The sequence below is a fragment of the Salmo trutta genome, chromosome 23 (assembly GCF_901001165.1).
Source record: "Salmo trutta chromosome 23, fSalTru1.1, whole genome shotgun sequence".
NCBI classification, from domain to species: Eukaryota; Metazoa; Chordata; class Actinopteri; order Salmoniformes; family Salmonidae; genus Salmo; species Salmo trutta.
The window spans coordinates 33,263,970-33,288,209 of record NC_042979.1 but is presented as its reverse complement, the minus strand read 5'-3'; the positions used below and the strand labels follow the sequence as shown (position 1 = coordinate 33,288,209).

Sequence of the window (24,240 nt, the reverse complement as noted above, 5' to 3'; positions counted from 1 at the left end):
TTGATAAAAATGCAATATCTTTTGAATGAGTTATCCACATTGCAATGTTTTGAAATACGGGCTTTTTTTTGAAAGGTTTCGTCATTTGTCCTGCTGGCAGAATACTGGTGGCTTGAGACCTGCAACTTGCCCTTTTAAAATAGCACTCTCACGAGTCACTGCAAAACTGGCTGTTAAAGGCGCTACATGGTCAATCTGGAGTCTGCATTGGCCGTGAAGCATTTATGGTGATATGGCCTCCGCAGAGGTCAGGTCAGGGCAGCGCTGAGCAGCGCTGTTGTGAAGGAAGTTGTCAAGGAAGTGAGTTTCTGTTTATACAGGACCTCCCGCCCTCACCTACCGTCAACCAATCATGTCAATGCGGAGCAATACGGAGTCCTCCCCATTGTTACAACATTTGAGAGGCGTACGGCGATGTGGTACAGAGCTCAATCTGGCCTCTGCGTTCCTCCTCCGGAAGCTCCGCGATTGCGTCACTCCATCCATTTAGTTGCTCCGACAAAAAAATTTGGTCAGGCATAAATTGGCTCTTGCTGTTACGAGAGTTCGTTCGTAGAGTTAGAAGGGGTAGAATAGTAGCGTAATCAATAATGTATTTTTTGAAACGGAGGAGTCGGACAGGATTTTTCAGTCAACATTAATAGCCTAACCGATGGCGCCTAGGCAACTGAAAACGTGCTCAGAATGTCAGTGTGCATGTTGTAAAGGGATTATAGCTACACTTTGTATTTTTCCCCAAGGACGGCTGAAAGCTTAGGATAGGCTATGATTCTCTGCAAAACGAATGCCGTTGTTTGTGTGTAAAATTGGATTATGAAACGATGCCCACTTTCTCGCTGACCTGGACTGTTTAGATTTTGTCTTTTATTTTCATAAAGGATCTTTGCTCCACATGCAAATCTCGAACGATAAATGCGCACAATACTGAATGCCATAGGGGTGAACAGGTGACGTCAGTTTAGTGTGCTCAGACTGGAGATGCTGGTCCCATGGATGTGACTCGACGGGAATACGGTTCAGTGATTTGCCGTTCCAGCCCGAGCGCGTACTAACGGAATCGCTTATGATGCCCAGAGGTTTACGGAGGCTCGTGCACCTGGTGCTGTTTTGCCCTATGTCGAAGGGGCTGCAGGTGGGACCACTAGCTGATATTTGGCTGCGTTTTTGTGCCCTATATGCCTTTCAGATCGTTACAAATAACAGTATTCTCTCTCTCTATTTGTCAATAAATTGCTAAACCATAGACTTCTAATTAGGTAATTACACAATAAACCATTGTATTGATTTTATTTTGTCTGCACAAAGTTGACACCAGGCTATTTGCCTTGTGGACACTGGGGTGCTATTGAATATCAATGTTAGAAAGATTTAAGTGATATACATCCGTGGGCCATGCTGATAGTTCTGTATTTCGCCTTGGATAAAAATGTCTTCCACAAGACCATATTATAATGATTGCTTAGATTTCTCAGTGTCTTTCTGGTCTAAAACCCCTCTCTTCCTCAGTATGTGTGTCTTGTTTGGGATAAAGCAGAAGACACATTTCTGTAGGACTGTGGACTTTGGTCAATGTGTAATCTTCTCCTGTCCTGTGTAGAGTCGTCTCCCGGCGTTAAAGGTGAAGTACCTGCTGCTGGCCTGGCTGGGGATCCTGGTAGCCAGCTGGGTCCTCTACATGCAGTATGCCTCCTACTCAGAGCTCTGCCGAGGGCACGTCTGCCACATGGTCATCGTAAGTATGAAACAGTGTGAACACCCTGACACCTCCTACGAAGGAAGGAGAAAGAGAGAGCGTGGGAGTAAGCGATTGGAAGAAAATATAAAGGGACTGGCAGGGAGGGAGCAGGTGTGCTTTAGCCCACAACACCTTGTGGTCAAGCTGTGGGTGGAAGATAGAACACTAAGGTCTGGAAATGGACAGATGGAAAGAGTGAATGAGAAAAAGGGTAATCTGTATTTTGTGTCAGTGACTGCTGAGTGCAGGATGGTTTCTCTTATAATACAGTAGCACATTTGGACCAGGAAAAAGTAATTAACAGAATACCTGATAAGAGTAACACTGGATGAGAAATCAGTGATGTAACATAGTTTCTGCATCCAAAATGGCATCTTATTTCCTCAGGCTCTGTCCAAAATTTGTGCACTAAATAGGGAATAGGGTACCATTTAATGATAACCAGGCCACATGAGAAGTGACTCTACTCTAGTTTCCTTAAGCATTGTTATAAACAGTGATGAGAAGTACAGTGGGGGAAAAAAGTATTTGATCCCCTGCTGATTTTGTACGTTTGCCCACTGATAAAGAAAGGATCAGTCTATAATTTTAATGGTAGGTTTATTTGAACAGTGAGAGACAGAATAACAACAAAAATATCCAGAAAAACGCATGTCAAAAATCTTATAAATTGATTTGCATTTTAATGAGGGAAATAAGTATTTGACCCCCTCTCAATCAGAAAGATTTCTGGCTCCCAGGTGTCTTTTATACAGGTAACAAGCTGAGATTAGGAGCACACTCTTAAAGGGAGTGCTCCTAACCGCAGCTTGTTACCTGTAAAAAAGACACCTGTCCACAGAAGCAATCAATCAATCAGATTCCAAACTCTCCACCATGGCCAAGACCAAAGAGCTCTCCAAGGATGTCAGGGACAAGATTGTAGACCTACACAAGGCTGGAATGGGCTACAAGACCATCGCCAAGCAGCTTGGTGAGAAGGTGACAACATTTGGTGCGATTATTCGCAAATGGAAGAAACACAAATAACTGTCAATATCCCTCGGCCTGGGGCTCCATGCAAGAGCTCACCTCGTGGGGTTGCAATGATCATGAGAACGGTGAGGAATCAGCCCAGAACTACACGGGAGGATCTTGTCAATGATCTCAAGGCAGCTGGGACCATAGTCACAATTGGTAACACAATACGCCGTGAAGGACTGAAATCCTGCAGCGCCCGCAAGGTCCCCCTGCTCAAGAATACATATACATGCCCGTCTGAAGTTTGCCAATGAACATCTGAATGATTCAGAGGACAACTGGTGAAAGTGTTGTGGTCAGATGAGACCAAAATGGAGCTCTTTGGCATCAACTCAACTCGCCATGTTTGTAGGAGGAGGAATGCTGCCTATGACCCCAAGAACACCATCTCCACCGTCAAACATGGAGGTGGAAACATGCTTTGGGGGTGTTTTTCTGCTAAGGGTACAGGACAACTTCACCGCATCAAAGGGACGATGGACGGGGCCATGTACCGTCAAATCTTGGGTGAGAACATCCTTCCCTCAGCCAGGGCATTGAAAATGGGTCGTGGATGGGTATTCCAGCATGACAATGACCCAAAACACATGGCCAAGGCAAAAAAGGAGTGGCTCAAGAAGAAGCACATTAAGGTCCTGGAGTGGCCTAGCCAGTCTCCAGACCTTAATCCCATAGAAAATCTGTGGAGGGAGCTGAAGGTTTGAGTTGCCAAACGTCAGCCTCGAAACCTTAATGACTTGGAGAAGATCTGCAATGAGGAGTGGGACAAAATCCCTCCTGAGATGTGTGCAAACCTGGTGGCCAACTACAAGAAACGTCTGACCTCTGTGATTGCCAACAAGGGTTTTGCCACTAAGTACTAAGTCATGTTTTGCAGAGGGGTCAAATACTTATTTCCCTCATTAAAATGCAAATCATTTTATAACATTTTTGACATGCGTTTTTCTGGATTTGTTTGTTGTTATTCTGTTTCTCACTGTTCAAATAAACCTACCATTAAAATTATAGACTGATCCTTTCTTTATCAGTGGGCAAACGTACAAAATCAGCAGGGGATCAAATACTTTTTTCCCCCACTGTAACCAATCATTCCCAGATCAACAACGTCAGCACAGTCATTTCCCTCGTCACATATTTTACATTTCAGGTTGAATATAAGCAGCAAGGGCGAGATCCCTGTGAAATATTACATCTATACTCTGAAGTGGGAGTGTTTGTTGTTCAGCAGTCAGCACATATTCAGGAGTAAAGGATCAAGAGAGAGAGGGGAAGGGTAAAGACGAATGGCCAGACTGAGGTGGTCCTGTTTTGGTGTCTTTATCTATGTATAGTGAAATTGTGATGAATAAGGCAGTACTATCGTGCCCTACTCTTCCTTGTGCTGTGAGAGGGAGAGGCAGGCTGTCTGTCTCAGGACATACAAGACAGGGAAAACAGTGTCTGGAAAGGGGGAACATGGAGAGAGGAGATAGATGGACGGCGAGTGTGTGTGTGTGAGAGGGAGTGAGTGTAAAAGAGAGAAGGAAGGAATGAGCGAAGAGTGTTGTCATTGTTGTGTGTGTGTGTCCCCCTAGGCTAATTTGCACATTAGTACGACATTAAGGACGACTGGGCCTTTAATTGGTTGGCTCGCAACCAAAGTGGCCAAAATGAAGTCATATTACCATAGCAACTGTTATACTGTGGAGAAGGAGGTCACAGCCTATAGTCTTTATTTGTCAATTTTGTTTTGGAAGAGCGAAACTGTTTGGGTGGATCTCATCTTACTGTGGCACTAGCTACTGGAGCAGTGGATTTAGCTACAGGCTGGCGTGTTGCCTGGATGTTTTGCCTGGATGTTTTGCCTGGATGTTTCCTAAGCAAGATAATCTCACACCCACACATGCTAATTTATGAAATGACTTTACTTCTCCTTTCTGCTTCTGCAAACAGTCTTTTCCAGATATTTTTTTGGGGTTGGGGTATATCGCTACACAGTGCCAACAATGGTGCCCAGCTCTGGGTGGACTAAATATAACCGATACATGTGTATGAACACGTAAGCCATCTCACAGGGGGTGAAAATAAGTTGACATCTGTGTGGAAACTGGAAAATCCTCACCGTTGTTATCTACAGTATAAAAAAAGCTATGGTTTGCATGCAGGTCGGTATCTCCACCTGGGATTTAGACCATAGTACATATGAAGGAGAGATGGTAATGGCTAGAAGAGATACAATTATTCACCTTTGACAATTTTACAAAAACTGTATTTTTTTTTAGCTAACCCGTTTCCTAACCTTTACCTATTTCACCTAATCTGCTTAGTAAGTTCTCCTAACCTGCTATATTGTAGGATCCTTAGATCCTCTTCCTGTTGATAATGTGATGATGTATTTCCTGTTTCCTGTCTGTCTCAGTGTGACCACTACAGGAGAGGCATTATCTCAGGGTCGTCCTGCAAGGCCCTGTGTGAGGAGAGGAGCCTGACCCTGCAGCGATGCATGTCCACCTCCTCCACACACCAAGTAGGTAACACATACACACACATCAGGTAATACCCACGCACACACACTCTATTTACTCTGTCTCTATGTAATGTGTATTTACCTGTGGTTCTAGGTGTACAGTGGTCTGTGGAAGGACAGGCCTGTGGTGATAAAGTGTGGTCTGGAGGAGCCTCTGAAGGGGGACGGTGCTCCTGACTCTGTACTGAGACAGGAAATGACCCTGTTCGACAAGCCCACCCGCGGGACCTCCATGGATGAGTTCAGAGAGATGTTACTCAGCTTTCTCAAGGTCTGGTTGCCCATTTCACTTCCTGTCAGTCCTCACAGTTAGATTAGATAGAAGAGCTTTCCACAATAGACATGTTGGTTGTTTAGCAACAAAACCGAGGCGTGCGTTACTATGGGGAAAAACAGACAGGGTTGGCTAAGATAGAAGCTATATTTAGTCTCCAATGTTTATTGAAAACTTAAATACATTTGTACAATGAGCACTTGTCTTTCAATTAAATCGTTACAGTTGTTGGTTAGCTAGCTAGTGAATTTGAACCATATTAGCATTGACATGAAATCAGTCAAAACATAGTATCAATAACGAGCCACTTATGATTCCCCACATGGCAGTTTCTTGTCATTCTTGCTAGCAATCTGGCCATCCAGAATCACAACAGGATGACATCTGCCCCATGGAAGCGCACATCGTTTTCGTGATGTTGTCAGCTAACTATCTATAGGGAACTGGTGTTTTTTTGGTGATGTCAGGCAGTACAGGCACATTTGAAATGCAATTTAACTCAACCCCTCAATCAGAGAGGAGGGAGATAGAGATAGAGGATAGAGTGTGTGATGGAAGGAGGCGGTAGGGGGAGGGAGGGAGAGGCAGAGAGAGGTTAGGGGTTGAAGCCCCGTGCCAAATATAACCCTACACGTCATTGTCAGTACAATGGCTCCACTCTCAGCCGTATAGAGATGGGCTTAGAGTGGGGAAGGGAATAAGTTATATGGAAGAAATCTAGCACATTTCAATCATTCCACACAGTCTTGTTTTTATTATGGTGTGTACGACTAACTGAACTGAAAAGTGAACTGTTTCTGTTTGTCTATTTTTTTCTTCTTTAAATAGCATTATATACACTCAGAGGCCAGTTTATTAGGTACACCACCCCATTCATGAAAATGGTTTGCTCCTCCAGACAGTAACTATGTTTCCATTAACTTGTCCAGTGATTTTTCTTTTCTCGACCTGTAGAACATTTGAATAGAAAATAGATGTGACAGTTGCCTGTTAGGTTGCATTTCCATTAAACTATCTTGAGTCGATTTAAAACAGCTGGATGTAATGAATTCACACCTAAACACTTTTTCAGAAAACCCAGTGTCTAATAAAAATGTAGTGGTTGAAGTGTTACCATTGTCCATTCAGGCAAATTGCGCATTAATAAATTGCTGACATTTGTATGCCCTCCCACCTATCTGTTTCATGTCTCAGGTATTCTGCGAAAGCCAGCATGCAATAATTGACTAATATTTGCCACATTCTAATAATTCCTATGTTCCTAACATATCGGCTGCCTAGGCTAGTCTGTGCCATGGTGAAATTTGCACTCCTGTAGAGCTGAAATAATTGGATGGTGAAACTTGCCAGCCAGCCATTAAAGCAAGGTGAGCAGTGGAAACGCGTTCTCTGGAGTGATGAATCACCCTTCACCATCTGGCAGTCTGACGGACAAATCTTGATCTGGTGGATGCCAGGTAGAACGCTAACTGCCCCAATGCATAGTGCCAACGGTAAAGTTTGGTGGAGGTGGAATAATTTTCTGGGGCTGTTTTTCATGGTTCGGCCTAGGCCCCTTAGTTCCAGTGAAGGGAAATCTTAACACAACACCATACAATGGCATTCTAGAGGATTCTGTGCTTCCATCTTTGTGGCAAAAGTTTGGGGAAGGCCCTTTCCTGTTTCAGCATGACAATGCACTCATGCACAAAGTGAGGCCCATACAGAAATAGTTTGTCGAGATCGGTGTGGAAGAACTTGACTAGCCTGCACAGAGCCCTGACCTCAACCCCATTGAACACCTTTGGGATGAATTGGAACGGCGACTGCGAGCCAGGCCTAATCGCCCAACATCAGTGCCCGACCTCACTAATTCTCATGTGGCTGAATGGAAGCAAGCCCCCGTATCAATGTTCCAACATCTAGTGGAAAGCCTTCCCAGAAGAGTGGAGGCTGTTATAGCAGCAAATGGGGGACAAACTCCATATTAATGCCCATGATTTTGGAATTAGATGTTCGACAAGCAGGTGTCCATATATTTTTGATCATGCAGCCATATCTAGAAAAAATAATTCCAAAGACTGGACCTAAAATTGTGTATGAACAATAATTCCTATGTCGAAGATGTGAAAAATATTTGTTGGTCTAATGTGTCTAATGAGGAACATTCGGATGCTGCATTTATGAAACTGCTTCTTCCGGTTACTGATAGGCATGCGCCCGTCAAGAAACTGACTGTTAGAACTGCGAAATCCCCATGGATAGATGATGAATTGAAAACCGTATGGCTGAGAGGGATGAGGCAAAGGGAAAAGTCTGACTAACAAAGCAGACTGGTAAACATACAGTAAATTGAGAAATCACGTAACTAAACTAAACAAAAAGAAGAAACTATACTATGGAACAAAGATAGATAATAAAGTACTTTGAATGAAATTTTTTCCAAAAAAGCAAACCTATCCTTCATTGAGGCAGATGGCTTGTTCATGACAAAATCCTTTATTGCCAACCACTTTAATAACTTTTTTGTTGACAAGATTAGCAAACTTAGGTATGACATGCAAACAACAAGTATTTAATGCTGAGCCTTCATATTCATGCAAAATGGACCAAATAATGAAAGACAAGCACTGTAGTTTTGAGTTACACCAAGGTAAATTGCTGAGGTTGGTAGCAGAGTACATTGTGACTCCTGTTTGCCACATCTTCAATTTAAGCCTGGACGAAGGTGTGTGCCCTCAAACATGGAGGGAGGAAAAAGTCATTCCGCTACCCAAGAATAGCAGAGCACCCTTTAATGGTTCAAACAGCTGACCAATCAGCCTGTTACAAGTGCTTAGAAAACTTTGAGGAGAAATTGTGTTTTATCAAATACAAAGTTTATTTTACAGAAAACAAATTAAAAAGCATGAGCTGGCACACACCCAGAGAATATTAATTAGTGTAGAGGTGCTGATTAACGGTTAATAAACTGTAAGCTATAAAAACAAAGTGTCACACAATCTATATACTGTACAGTTGAAGTTGGAAGTTTACATGCACCTTAGCCAAATACATTTAAACTCAGTTTTTCACAATTCCTGACTTTTATTCCTAGTAAAAATTCCCTGTCTTAGGTCAGTTAGGATCACCACTTTATTTTAAGTATGTGAAATGTCAGAATAATAGTAGATTGATTTATTTCAGCTTTTATTTATTTCATCACATTCCCAGTGGGTCAGAAGTTTACATACACTCATTAGTATTTGCTAGCATTGCCTTTAAATTGTTTAACTTGGGTCAAATGTTTCGGGTAGCCTCCCACAAGCTTCCCACAATAAGTTAGGTGAATTTTGGCCCATTCCTCCTGACAGAGCTGGTGTAACTGAGTCAGGTTTGTAGGCCTCCTTGATCGCACATGCTTTTTCAGTTCTGCTCACAAATTTTCTATAGGATTGAGGTCAGGGCTTTGTGATGGCCACTCCAATACCTTGACTTTGTTGTCCTTAAGCCATTTTGCCACAACTTTGGAAGTATGCTTGGGGTCATTGTCCATTTGGAAGACCCATTTGCGACCAAGCTTTAACTTCCTGACTGATGTCTTGAGATGTTACTTCAATATATCCACATAATTTTCCTCCCTCATGATGTCATCTATTTTGTGAAGAGCACCAGTCCCTCCTGCAGCAAAGCACCCCCACAACATGATGCTGCCACTCCCGTGCTTCACGGTTGAGATGGTGTTCTTTGGCTCCCCTTTTTCCTCCAAACATAACAATGGTCATTATGGCCAAACAGTTCTATTTTTATTTCATCAGGCCAGAGGACATTTCTCCAAAAAGTACGATCTTTGTCCCCATGTGCAGTTGCAAACCGTAGTCTGGGTTTTTTATGGCGGTTTTGGAGCAGTGGCTTCTTCCTTGCAGAGAGCCCATTCAGGTTATGTCGATATAGGACTCGTTTTACTGTGGATATAGATACTTTTGTACCTGTTTCCTCCAGCATCATCACGAGGTCCTTTGCTGTTGTTCTGGGATTGATTTGCACATTTCGCACCAAAATACATTCATTTCTAGGACACAGAACACGTCTCCTTCCTGAGCGGTATGATGGCTGCGTGGTCCCATGGTGTTTATACTTGCGTACTATTGTTTATACAGATGGACGTGGTACCTTCAGGTGTTTGGAAATTGCTCCCAAGGATGAACCAGACTTGTGGAAGTCTACAATTTTTTTTCTGAGGTCTTGGCTGATTTCTTTTGATTTTCCCATGATGTCAAGCAAAGAGGCACTGAGAAGGTAGTCCTTGAAATACATCCACAGATACACCTCCAATTGACTCAAATTATGTCAATTAGCCTATCAGAAGCTTCTGTAGCCATGACATAATTTTCTGGAATTTTCCAAACTGTTTAAAGGCACAGTCAACTTAGTGTATGTAAACTTCTGACCCACTGGAATTGTGATACAGTGAATTATAAGTGAAATAATCTGTCTGTAAATAATTGTGTCATGCACAAAGCAGATGTCCTAACCGACTTGCCAAAACTATAGTTTGTTAACAAGAAATTTGTGGAGTGGTTGAAAAATAAGTTTTAATGACTCCTACCTAAGTGTATGTAAACTACTGACTTCAACTACATATATATATATATACACACACACACACACACACACACGAGTGTGCGACTCTGTTTTTATAGCTTATAGACAAATTCACAACAGACTTTCAGTGTGCTTATAGGGACGCTACAGTAGGGCAGCCGGCTAGGGTCATTATTGTTTTCTGTTTTTACAAATGACCTTCCACTGACCTTGAATAAAGCCTGTGTGTCAATGTACGCTGATGACTCAACAGTATACATGTCGGCTGCAGCAGTAAAATAAATAACTCAGACGCTTCAGTTTTAGAATGGGTGACTAGCAATAGGCCTGTGCTAAATATCTCAAACTAAAAGCATAGTTTTTGTACAAATCACGCACGCAACTCTAAACCTTGTTTAGATCTATTATTGAATACTGTGGCTATTGAGCAAGTTAAGGGAGACAAAACTGCTAGGTGTAACCCTAGATAGTAAGCTGTCATGATCAAAACATATACACTGTAGTGAGGCGCGTACTGGTGGCAGAGAAGTCAGGCGCAGGAGAGCGAAAACTGATTTACAACGGTGTCGTTTAATAAACATAAATCACCGTCAACAGAACAATACAATAAATGGGTTAAACAAAACCCGGTAATAACCAGCATACCGTGCACAAGCACTACAAGAAACAATTACGGACAAGGACATGGGGGGGAACAGAGGGTTAAATACACAACATGTAATTGATGGAATTGGAACCACGTGTAATGGAAGACAAGACAAAACCAATGGAAAATGAAAAGTGGATCGGCGATGGCTAGAAGGTCGGTGACGTCGACCGCCGAACGCCTCCCGAACAAGGAGAAGGACCAACTTCGGCGGAAGTCGTGACATACACTCAATGGTTGCTAAAATGAGAAGAGGTCTGTCCATGATAGGTTGTTGCTCTGCCTTCTTGACATCTCAGACAACCAGACAGATCCTACAGGCCCTATTTTATTTTGCAGCTGGACTACTGCCCAGCTGTGTGGTAATGTGCGGCAAATAAATGTTTTTTATATATCTTGTAGTTTAATTTGCACTATACTATGTATGATATCTAGATATTGTGTGTATGTACTGATATGTAGGCTGTGTGTGACGTTTTAAATGTACAGTGCATTCGGAAAGTTCAGACCCCTTCCCTTTTTCCACATTTTGTTGCGTTACAGCATTATTCTAAAGTGGATCAAATTACCCCATAATGATAAAGCAAAAACAGGTTTTAAATTATTTTTGCAAATGTATTAAAAATAAAAACATAAATAGCTTATTTACATATGTATTCAGACCCTTTGCTATAAGACTCAAAATTGAGCTCAGGTGCATCCTGTTTCCATTGATCATCCTTGAGATGCTTCTACAACTTGATTGGAGTCCACCTGTGGTAAATTCAATTGATTGGACATGATTTGGAAAGGCACACACCTGTCTATATAAGGTCCCACAGTTGACAGTTGTCGTGTCTTTGGGTACCATTAAACTGAAGATAGGTTTATCAATTAACTCCCTGTAATTATTATCACGCGATTAAACTGATTAATCGTTTAATTGTAATTAACTAGGAGATCGGGGCACCAAGAAAAATATTCAGATTACAAAGTTATAATTTTCCTAATATAACTTTCCTATATTATAATATAGGCCGATTATCTTCTGGTTTGAATGGTGTATTTTACCTCGCGTCCAGTCTCATTCCCAAACGTCGTAAATTGTTGTATCTGCACGAACCCAGTCTTTACTAAAATCATCCATACAGCCATTGTCTTAAAATCATTTATTTACTACACTAAGTAATTAACAGAAAACATACAAACAGTAATTATCGTCACAAAGGATTGGTATAGTAATGTGCCCTAATGGCTAACAAGCATGGCTGGTCTGTTAGACAATGGGTCATAAACGGTAAGCTGAGAAGTTACACAGAGTTCATTAATATTAACAATTGACAATTGAAGGCTCACTCATTCGGGAACAATTGCAATCAATATATATTTACGCTCATGTGTCGTCGGGATCCCTTTGGAAGAGTTATGTTCTGATGGAGAGTTTGTCCGCGTTCTCTCTCTCTCTCTCGGTTAGAATGGATCTTTCAGAGCGACATTCATTAATGTCGTCATAGAATGGATGTGGTTGGTCTTCGCGTTCGATGATATAATTTACTTAGCTGCAGACTAATACTTAATATCAAAGACTTGTTCTTATTCTGTCGGTCTCGATAGTAAAAGTTAACCACGTGGTATAGTTCACTTTCAGTAGAGTACTTGGATGGTCAAACCTATGAGCCAACTCGCAATGGAGTGTAGGCCTGGTCTGTAGAAATGTAAATCAGGGGGTGTTTTATAGTGCCCATAGAACAGGCTTGTCAAATGACGCCTGGTCCTGTATGTGTCCCTGGGGGCGTGCCTATGACTGAGTTAGACTTGGTTACAGAAATACAATTCTATCACATTAACATCAGTACATAGCATCTCAATGTATTACAAATAGCTTTATCCTTATTAATACATTTTATACAACCATTATGATGCCAGTCTCATCGCTGAGGCTATTATATAAACAGTTTTAAGTTAATATGGCTATATTGTCTCTTCTGAGTATCACAAAATGGTACCAAGCGGACCAGTTCGTAGCTGGAGTCCTCATCAATCTTCCATATCCTCTCCAGAACACACATGTCGCTCGGTTCTCCAATTCTATGAGTTGGAAGAATTTCCTTTGTCTCTCTATGAAACATGTTGTAGTAGATTCTCCTCTTGGAATTTTTACAACCCTGTGTTGGGGGGAAGGTAGGTTGGGTGATGGTACAAAGGGGAGGGGGTCAACTGTCCTTCCTGTACCCAAAGAGGCCAACGTCATGACATACCCCCCCTGGTGGTTTGGATCTTGTTTATCCTGCAAGTTACAAATCAACATAAAATCATGACCACGTGATGTCCCATTGGTAGATCATCGTTGCAGTCCTCTCTGGTGGTTGAACTTGGTAGGCTCTCTGAAAGCGGAGCCGTCCACCACAAGGATGGGCAGTTGATGTCCGGTTGGTGGTCGCCGTTGCGGTCTCCTCTAGTGGTGTACCTTGGTAGGTTCCCTGGAAGCTGCAAAGTACCCCAGGAAGGGCCAGGGGATGTCCTGGTTGTTGATCGCCGTTGCGGTCCCCTCCTCTGGTGGTTTACCTTGGTAGTCTCTCTGACAGCGGGCATGCCGCCACAAGGATAGATTGTGGGTGTCCGGATTTGGGGTCGCCGTTCCGGACCCGTCGTCCAGACTGGAAGATCTGGGCAGTAACTTAGGCAGATGTTAACAACGCACACACACTCATGAAATATATATGATTACATTCATTCCCCAATGAGCGGCGTTGTGGCACTAAGTGATGGTTGTATGGGGACTTTGTTTATGGCTCTATCACTTCCTATGTGTCAAAGGAACTGAACCGAAAAGGAATGAAAGCATAAACAAAACAAAAAAAAATACAAAATATAGTTATCACACAAAAAAAAAAAATCATCTAATTGGACTGTATTCTATATAGGTCCAATGTTCTGGCAAAATGATTATCATGGCATTGTCTCTAATGCCATATCTAGGGTTTTTCCTACTTGGTGTGTTGCTTAGGCGCTATCCTAAGTTGATAACTATATGATAAGTCTACAGCTGTAATGCACTAGTTTTGGGCAGTCTACAGGTATGACCTACGGACTTCTGGGAAGTCACTGTTTCTTCCACTTTTGTAGTGGCGATAGGTATGAAGTCTATTTCATAGCTATGTTATCCACGGAGGAGCTAACCTCACGACGGAAGTACTCTTTAAGTATTGGACCAGTCATACGTGGTGTGATCATGGTTCATGACTTCTAATAATTTTCCTCCTGAATGGAGGGTCCTATTTATTAGTGGCATGTGTGTTAACCATTGGAAGAGTGCACTGGAGATTCCCCTCCACGTTTTGCACTCTGAGTGACTCCTATGTCGCTGTTGTCAATGGTAATTTGATTGGTTAGGTCTCTAACCTTCTTACTGATTGTAGCTGGACTGACTGTTGCTAGTATTGGTACTGGTACTCAAGGGGACCAGTTATCCTACCGATTTATTCTGAAATATTATCTACCGGAACACATGATTGGAGCATTTTACTAGTTGTATTGTAGTTGAACCTACACATGGCAAAGAAAGATTACTGATGCCATTTGTTTTGGAGGTGGACAAGTCCATTGGACTTCCTTTACGACCAGTGTGGTACACCTCAGTACTATCTTAGATGTCTTCTAAGATAATCCCCGTTTAGGGGCCTGTCTGCTCCTCACTGTTCTCATAGGAGAGTTTACAACTAGATTTGATTTATGCTCTGGCGGCCTCGTACGGTGTTGTCCGTAGTCTTGACCCCCCCACCGGCCTCGATGAGGCTCATCATGGGTCTGGGCTACTATTCCCCCCCTTTGTGCCTCGGGACCCCCCCACCAGCGGGTGGTGTTGGTGTCCGATGCGCAAACAAGAAGATCGGACCCTACGTACAAGTTTTCAGCGGCCGCGTTGTTATGAGAATGGCTGTAACCTTTCAACCAAATCTCCTGGTGTTTGTGCTTCAAAACGCTCAGTGGCTGTCGAGGCATGTCAGTCCCCACCGCGTCCGCGTGTGGCAACCTCTTCATTACCTGCGAACTGAGACGAGGATATCGGTCTGTGATATCGCAAAGTGTTTCACCAGTGGGAGTCATCGGGTCAGTTGCTGGACTGACGCCATTAGTGTCATTGTAAGGGGTGACAGTCCCCAACAAAGCGGAAGGTGTATCATCGGAAGCAGAGTATACTCTGTGCATCAATGTTTTACTTGCTGAGACGGCCGCAGTGCTTGCGGAAGTGTCCGAAGGGCAAGAGAAGTTCATCTCAACTACCGTATTGCACGACTGCAAGGAGGAGGGAAGTTGCTCATTCACAGAGACAGCTGGCTCGAAATCATGAAAAGAATGGTCAATCAGGTTGGCTGATGGAATGTGTCGAGATATCGTAATATCTCCATGGATCGGATTTTGTACCAAGAGGTTTCTAAACGTCTTTTTCCCAAGGGGTGCTTTCGACAGATACCCCTCGTGAAGGACTGCGTTGCAGCTAGCGTTAGGGGAAGACAGTGTGGTCAGTGGAGAAGGCACTGTGGCCTGTGACCATACCTGGTTGGTTTTCCAATCCATCAATGGGAGTAACCGATCCATCAAGTCTGCTCCAAGTAGCAGGGTTACAGTTTCGAGGCTGGTAACATACACAGGGTGAACGAGCGATACGTCCTGGAAGTGTAGTTTCAGCGTGACTCTCAATGTGAGAGGCGAGGTAGTCTGAGTGACCCCTCGAAGTTTAGTGTCGCATCGTTCCACTTTTAACCAACGTTTAGTTGGCTTCAAAGCCCTTTTGAGATCATCAAACAATGTTTGAGAGATGAGTGATATTGTTGCACCCGAATCAATTAGCGCATGACAAGCTAAGCAGTCCTCCAGGACTGTTTCCAGGTATGGCCGTTTAGATTCGTGGTTAGTGGACATATTCCCCACAAAGTGGAGTGGTCGTTCGCAACGACGTGATGTGCCATGTCTGTTCAAGGTGGAAGCAGATTGACTTTTCCGATTTTGAGTGGGCTTGGCTTTAACGAAGCGTTTGACCTTTTTCTTCGCAACTTTTGTATCAGAGTCTATAGACAAAGCCCGGGGGCTTGTTTCTTGATCAAGCGGGCCCTGGATAGGGTCTTGAATGAGAGCGGGAGAAATTTGAACTTTAACGTCCTTGCTATGGGTGTTAATTCCTGCGGACCTGGTGTCCGGTAATTCCCCGTCTAGTCCTTGTGACTTATCTTTTACCCTTTTCTCAAATTGTTCTCGCTTAAGTTCTTCCCGTAGTGGGACTTCTGGAGAACATTGGTCTATGTTTTGATCGTCCTTCAACCCTTTTGTTACCCTTGTGCTCTGACACTTTTTGTGGGTTGGGTGCAGGAACGTAGCGAACGGGTCGATTGTAGCGGTAGTCATGTTGATGGCTACGTACTTTACAGTTATTTTGACCGCGGAGGTTATTGGAACCATGGTTTTGTGGTAGAAACTGTTGTTGTGCGTCATCTCTCGACGCTCCAATACCTGATAATGCACCCTTTACTGGAGTGAGTGCTCCTGGTTAAACTTCAAAACTGAGTGGTCAGGGCTCTTAGCGTTGTGAACTTTTGATGCCTCTGTGCTTGCAAGCTCTCTGAGTTGTAAGATAGGCAAGCCAACGTGGGCGGCAGGGCCCAAGTAGGTAATGAAGGTGGGATACATGTTCGACAGAAACATTTGTTTGAATGGTAAAAGCTCTTCCATTCCTGTTTCTGTGAGTAGGCCAAAGTAAGCTGAACGAAGCCTATGATAGTAAGCTTGTGGGTGTTCGTTCCGAGCTTGTTTGACGGTGTTAGCCAGTGAGCTATCGTGTTTGCGAGTCGCAGAACCACTGAATTCTAATTTCAAAGCTGTGGCAAGTTTAGCGTAGTCATTTAGCACGTGTTGCTGTTGTAGGCGAATGAACCTCGTCACGTGTCTATTCGACGTTCGCTTCAACAGGTAAACCCTGTCAGAACCCGTAGCGTTCGGGTAGCCATCCAACGCGTCCTCTATGTCAGCTAGGAACGTCTCAGTATCGTTTGGCTGACCTGGAATGGGGTCAAAGGTGGGGAAATTCTTGACGAGTTTGTCAAGGTATTCCGCGCCAAGCGGGCGGAGAGGGTTGGCTTCATCCTGTGGAGAGATTGGGGCCGAAAGGCCAAGAGAGGAAGCCAAGCCTTGTTGTTGTTGGCCAAGAGGCGCCATATTACTCAGTGCCGAAGGGCAAAGAGGAGAAGACTGAGGGACACATGAGGGAGGCAAGGTCTGAAACCTATTGTCTTCACTCCTGTGAGTACAGGGCTCCGGTTGCTTGGATGGGAAGTCGCGCTGTAGAGCGTGACCATTCTGGATTTCCTCCAGATGGTACCTAAGGGTGGAATTCTGCTGCATTGCAGAGTCCACTTGAGCGCTTAGAGTACTGATTTTGGACACGTGAGTGTCACACCTGCTCCTTTCGGTCTCAAACTTATCTGTCATGGTTTGCAGATAGAGGTCTTGAGTACGGAGCGAGAGATTCAGTGATGAGATTTCCTCTGCTTGCTTAGAAATCAATATTTCCAACCTCATCACCTGAGTTCTCTCATCATTCATTTGGTCAGCGACTTCAATAAGTTCTGCTGATTTATCATCCAACTTTGTCATTGTGTTCATTAACTGATCGTCTTTGGTCTGCAGCGCTTTGAGGAGCACCGTGTTATTTTGAGTAACATTCAACAAAACAGCATGCATGTTGTCAAGTTGAGCGCTCCTGTTTGTAGATAACTCTTCAGATTTATCTAGTTTGGCGTGGACATCATCGTATTTAGTTTTGGCTAAATCGAGTTGTTCCTGTAGCATATGATTTTGTTCCTGTAGAAAACGATTTTGTTGAAGAGCTTGTGCTTGTTCATCGTCATACGTTTTTGCAATTAGATTTAATTGTTCAGTTTTCAAGCGCAGTTCCATAGCTAGCAGAATTTTTCCCTTGTCTGCCTTGGTCATTGGTTTCCCGGTTCTCTCCACCTGTCCCTTTATGTCTACCATTACCTGCTCGTGCTTCAGCTGTGCACTGCGGTATTGGACAGATGGCAATCTCGGATGGCAAGACATCAGAGCTAGACTGGAGAGAACCTTTACGAGGCCTGCGCCCGATGGTTGATTTTGGAAAACATTGTTGTCTGCTTTTCCACTAATGGCATAATTAGGGTTGTTATCGCTGCTGAGGTCAGAGATCAATCCATTTACGGGTGGAGGTTCACTAATTAGCGGGCGAGTGGGGACCACCCCCTCTGATAGCCTGCACATTATTAGAACATTTGAAAGGAAAAAGGTTTTTCCTAATTTTCCAAAATTTGGTTTTGGAATGTGGGGAGCTGCAAAGACGATTTTAATCTATTTATAGACGTTAATGAACCATCAGTACTGTACAGTACTGTGGAAGTTGGGCGTGAATGAATTTGCAAAAGCAAATTGAATTAATCAATGCCAATGATTAGTCCTACCTGGGTAGGCTGTCTGGGTATTAAACTTGAATTACCTGAGAGTTTGCTTCATCCAGGTTAATATGCAAAGTTTAAGTTGTCTCATTTAATTGGAAGAACCTAGAAAGGTATGTTCGACAATTTAACTTATTAAATTGAATGAGACGATAATCCATACAATCTCCATTGATTGGATATCATAAGTGTAAACCGTAGGTCAAATGTTGGGACCCTTCACCACTAGGGTACGCTCCTACCTGGGCTGAGCGTCAGTAAAGGGGTTTTACTGACTGTGCCTTGCTAAAGCAGATTTTACTGATTAATCTATTTATGATATATCAAACCTGTATAGGCTATCTGGGAATTAACTTTGAATTACCTGAGAGGTTGCTTCATCCAGGTTAATATGCAAAGTTTAAGTTGTCTCATTTAGTTGGAAGAACCTAGAAAGGTATGTTCGACAATTTAACTAAATAAATTGAATGAGGCAATGATACCCAAGCAATTCAGATTGTGGAGTTATCATAACAGTAATGTAGTTTAAATGTTTAGGGTACATTCACCACTATACTTTCCCTTAAGGCCGAAGCCACATGGGATTCACTCCCGTCAGTGATGGGTTTTACTGAATGTGCCTTGCTAAAGCAGATTTTACTGATTCATCTATTTATGATATATCAAACCTGTATAGGCTATCTGGGAATTAACTTTGAATTACCTGAGAGGTTGCTTCATCCAGGTTAATATGCAAAGTTTAAGTTGTCTCATTTAGTTGGAAGAACCTAGAAAGGTATGTTCGACAATTTAACTAAATAAATTGAATGAGGCAATGATACCCAAGCAATTCAGATTGTGGAGTTATCATAACAGTAATGTAGTTTAAATGTTTAGGGTACATTCACCACTATACTTTCCCTTAAGGCCGAAGCCACATGGGATTCACTCCCGTCAGCAATGGGTTTTACTGAATGTGCCTTGCTAAAGCAGATTTTACTGATTAATCTATTTATGATATATCAAACCTGTATAGGCTATCTGGGAATTAACTTTCAATTAACCTGAGAGCCTTGCTTCATCTAAGTTAAGTTTGGAAAAAGTTAATCATGTCTCATTATGGACGCCCAATCAATTTTGGATATTTTTTAAAAAGATCCACTTGAAAAGGTAAATCTGGCAATTTCACTTGTTAGTTAAATTGAATGAGACGTCATATCCCGTCAATTGCGATTGTCTGAATATGTTACCGTGCTCCACGTTTGAATTTCCCCTAGAGATGTACTGGCAATTCTTCACCACCAGGGTGCAGAATGATGAAATTTAAACGGAAGTACAAAGGTCGGACTTCCGTCGCGCTACGGAGGAATTTTAAACGTGGTACGGAGAGAGGAAATGTTCCCTCTCTGTTAGCTTGCCCGTAATGCTAAGCTATTGCTACTTGGTTCAGGAGTATCCTTCCAAGCACCAAAATAGGATCCTTTCACTATGGAAAGGGTGGGTTTTCTAGTGACGTCTCACCTTAACCCCATTCAGCATATTCTGCTAGCGTTTATGCTGACCGGAGCGACACGGTACTTAAATACAGATACGCATACGGTCTGCCCACACTGTCTTAGTGCGGTAGGCAAATCATTCGGCTCGGTTACCGGACAGTTAACTTCTAAATTCTAACCTTACTCTAGAAGTTAATATTTACCGACAGAAATAGTACCGTTTGGCCTAACGGACTAAAACTGGAATTTATTCCTCACTGCTATCGATATAAGACCGGAGCTATTTTAAATAGCTTCTCTCAATGGAAAATGCACACTTTGTTTAGATAGCAGGCTGTTTGTACAATTCTGTTTGTACAATTGATATATAGAATTTCACAGCAAAGTCCAATTCTATCTTAGATTCCTCGCACGGGGCTCCATATATGTCGTGTCTTTGGGTACCATTAAACTGAAGATAGGTTTATCAATTAACTCCCTGTAATTATTATCACGCGATTAAACTGATTAATCGTTTAATTGTAATTAACTAGGAGATCGGGGCACCAAGAAAAATATTCAGATTACAAAGTTATAATTTTCCTAATATAACTTTCCTATATTATAATATAGGCTGATTATCTTCTGGTTTGAATGGTGTATTTTACCTCGCGTCCAGTCTCATTCCCAAACGTCGTAAATTGTTGTATCTGCACGAACCCAGTCTTTACTAAAATCATCCATACATCCATTGTCTTAAAATCATTTATTTACTACACTAAGTAATTAACAGAAAACATACAAACAGTAATTATCGTCACAAAGGATTGGTATAGTAATGTGCCCTAATGGCTAACAAGCATGGCTGGTCTGTTAGACAATGGGTCATAAACGGTAAGCTGAGAAGTTACACAGAGTTCATTAACATTAACAGATCTGGGAAGGGTACCAAAACAATTCTGCAGCATTAATGGTCCCCAAGAACACAGTGGCCTCCATCATTCTTAAATGAAAGAAGTTTGGAACCACCAAGAACCCAAATAGTCACTCTAACAGAGCAACAGAGTTCCTCTGTGGAGATGGGAGAACCTTCCAGAAGGACAACCACCTCTGCAGCACTCCACCAATCAGGCCTTTATGATAGAGTGGCCAGACGGAAGCCAGTCTTTAGTAAAAAGCACAACAGTCTGCTTGGAGTTTGCCAAAAGACTCTCTCAGACCATGAGAAACTAGATTCTCTGGTCTGATGAAATCAAGACTGAATTATTTTGCCTGAATGCCAAGCATCACATCTGGAGGAAACTTGGCACCATCCCTACGATGAAGTATGGGGGTGGTAGTACCATGCTGTGGGGATGTTTTGCAGCGGCAGGGTCTGGGAGACCAGGGAAATATGAACGGAACAAAGTACAGTGAGATCCTTGATGAAACATTTCTCTAGAGCACTCAGAGCCTCAGACGGGGGACAGGACAACGACCCTAAGCACACAGCCAAGACAATGCAGGAGTGGCTTCGGGACACGTCGCTGAATGTCCTTGAGTGGCCCAGCCAAAGCCCGGACTTGAACCTAACCAAACATCTCTGGAGAGACCTGAAAATAGCTGTGCAGCAACGCTCCCCATCAAACCGGACAGAGCTTGAGAAGATCTGCAGAGAAGAATGGGAGAAACTCCACAAATACAGATGTGCCAAGTTTGTAGCGTCATACCCAAGAAGAATCAAGGCTATAATCGCTGCCAAAGGTGCTTCAACAAAATACTGAGTAAAGGGTCTGAATACTTGTGAATAAATGTGATATCAGTTTTTCATTTTATATAAATTTGCAAAAATTCCTAAAAACCTGTTTTTGCTTTGTCATTATGGGGTATTTTGTGTAGGTTGATGAGATAAAAAAACACATTTTTTTAAATGTTAAAATAAGGCTGTAACAAAATGTGGAAAAGGTCAAGGGGTCTAAATACTTTCCGAATGCACAGCATTTCAGTCCTTGACTAATAATGTTCTGTATTATGTCATGTTTTATGTGGAACCCAGGAAGAGTAGCTGATACTTTTTCCATGGCTAATGGGGATCCTAATACCAAATCCCAACGGACCTGTGACCAACAGATACATATCTGTATTTCCAGTCATGTGAAATCGATAGATTAGGGCCGAATATTTTTTTTTCAATTGACTTATTTCCGTATATGAACTGTAACTCAGTAAATCTTTGAAATGGTTGCATGTTGCATTTATATTTCAGTGTAGATGGGTGTACCTAATAAACTGTCCACGAAGTGTATATTTAAACAGTTCTTCTAGTCTTAGCTGGCTGATATTTACGCCGTTGCTTAAGTGTACAATAACTGTAACATTCGCTTGCAAGGTTTGAACATCGCGGTCACCTGTACATATCAGTTCCTCACTTCGTCTTCTTTCTGTCCTCCCTGCAGTCTAACCTGGGAGAGCAGCCGTCTCTCACCACCTTGGTGGGTCGTGTCATCACCCTGGCCGATGTCAACAAGGACCGCAAGGTGTCCCTGGCGGAAGCCAAGTCTGTGTGGGCTCTCCTCCAGATCAACGAGTTCCTTCTGATGGTAGCCCTGCAGGAGAAGGAGCATACCCTCAAACTGCTGGGCTTTTGCGGGGACCTGTATGTGACTGAGCGCGTGGGCCACAGGTGATGATCACTTTGGAAATAAGGGTTTTAATTAAAGAATGACTGTACTGGCTGATTTTAATTGGTTTTGTCCTAATTTTCAAGAAATGCCACTGCAAACATTTGTGTATTGGATGTGTGGTTTGATTTGGTGTTCATTGGTTTCAAATTATATACTCTGGGATTAAATGCACATCTTGTCCGTGTATGTATTTTTTTTACCCAGAAATAATATTATATTCAATCGACAGCTCCCTCTATAGGTTGGAGGTCCCCAGCTACCTGCAGGCATTAGTCCCGGAGGCCCTGAGCTCCAGCCTGAACCAGTGGCTGGCCCCGGCGTGGCCCCGGAGGGCCCGCATCACCATCGGCCTGCTGGAGTTCATAGAGGAGGTAAAGATAAGATTATGGGAGGAGCCATAGAGATAGAGTACTCATCTTTGTATCTGTGCCATTATAGCGTCTGTGACAGCATGGGCAGCGCCATTGAGGCCATCTCCATTTTAAAGTAGTCAATTTTCTTCACGATTGGCTGATCTCTCCCGATGACCTGGTTGAACATGACTCCAAAAGGGTCACCAGGAGGGATCAGCCAATGAAATTGGAAGTTTCCCCCTAGTTGGCTACATTAAAATGGTGGAAGCCCAATGGTACTGCCCATGCTAATATGACCTTTTGGCCACAGGTTGCGGCTCTGTGAATACATAAAACATATCAAGCTTAGACAGAGGACAGACAATTTTATAATCATTGGGAATAGAAAGTGTAGATGTCAGATTTATAATGATCTATACACTACACATCTGTATCCCATCAATTACAACAGGTGTTCCACGGGGCCTACGGCAGCTTCCTGATGTGTGACGCCAGCCCACGCCACGTGGGGTACAACTTCCGGTATGACTGCAAGATGGCAGACCTGCGCAGCGTGGTGTCCGAGATGGCGGTCCGCAGTTTCCTGCGGGGACGTCGCTGCGAGACCAATGCTGACTGCACCTTCGGGCGTGACTGCACTGCCACCTGCGATCGGCTGGTGAAGCAATGTAACACAGAGGTGGTCCAGCCCAACCTGGCCAAGGTGTGTGTGATGCTACAGGACTATCTGGTGTCCGGGGCACCCCAGGACCTCCGCATAGACCTGGAGAAGCAGCTCCGTACCTGTGTGACGCTCAGCGGCCTGGCTAGCCAGATGGAGGTGCACCACTCGCTGGTCCTCAACAACCTCAAGACGCTGCTGTGGAAGACCATCTCCAACACACAGTACTCCTGAGGACCACAGAAGAGCTGCTGGGAGCCATATGTAGGCCTGGGTCGTATTCATTTGACACCAAATAAAGGAAAATGGATTGAAACAAATGGACAACTCGAAGTTGTCCAGTAAGAACTGCAAATGTATTAACTGTTAAAATAATTTGCTACGGTATGCCCTAATGACTACAACTGTCATTTTTTCTTAGACCGACCTTAACCAGGAAAAAGAAACAACACCAGGACCTACCCATAGGAGTGAGGCAGGTCCAAACTCTACCCTATTATTTACCCTAGAGGTACTTCCCCTCCTACCCTACTTTTTTGGGGCCGTTACAAGACATGCCAAAAGCTTGAGTAAAACAGACAAGTAAATCACTGACTGAAAGTGAAAATGAATGAAAATCAAATGGATTATGATTTAAAAGTAAAGGCAGTTTATTTTTATGGAAGGATTCTTTATTTTGTGAAGGAGGAAACTGTCTGGTGTATTCTCAGGGCCTTGCCTATGTAATGATAATTAACTGTACAGTATTCTACTTTAAAGAGTAGTTATTAAGTGTATAACTTCTATCAGGGAACATCAATGTAGAGGTGTAATGCCATGAAAATATGGGAGTGATGTAACAGTATGTGGAAAAACTACTATTTTATCTGTGTGTGAATGGTCCATCAGACCAGGTCAAATGAGAT

At 43.0% G+C, this 24,240-nt stretch overlaps 1 protein-coding gene across 1 annotated transcript; it reads left to right on the top strand.

Moving 5' to 3' along the window:
* The first annotated feature begins 415 nt into the window (after positions 1-415).
* Positions 416-23,994, top strand: LOC115159845 (divergent protein kinase domain 1B). Its single transcript, XM_029709902.1, has 7 exons — positions 416-1,132; positions 1,598-1,732; positions 5,154-5,261; positions 5,356-5,532; positions 22,094-22,320; positions 22,551-22,692; positions 23,126-23,994. The coding sequence occupies exons 1-7, from the start codon at positions 1,064-1,066 to the stop codon at positions 23,567-23,569; spliced, it is 1,302 nt and encodes a 433-aa protein (XP_029565762.1). The 5' UTR covers positions 416-1,063; the 3' UTR covers positions 23,570-23,994.
* Positions 23,995-24,240: the final 246 nt, after the last annotated feature.

Bases quoted from the DNA above. Each gene is read 5' to 3' on its own strand.
- LOC115159845 (XM_029709902.1), top strand. From the start codon at position 1,064: ATGATGCCCAGAGGTTTACGGAGGCTCGTGCACCTGGTGCTGTTTTGC. The intron at 1,733-5,153 runs GTAAGTATGAAA...TGTCTGTCTCAG, and splicing joins ACGTCTGCCACATGGTCATC to TGTGACCACTACAGGAGAGG. The intron at 5,262-5,355 runs GTAGGTAACACA...CTGTGGTTCTAG, and splicing joins CCACCTCCTCCACACACCAA to GTGTACAGTGGTCTGTGGAA.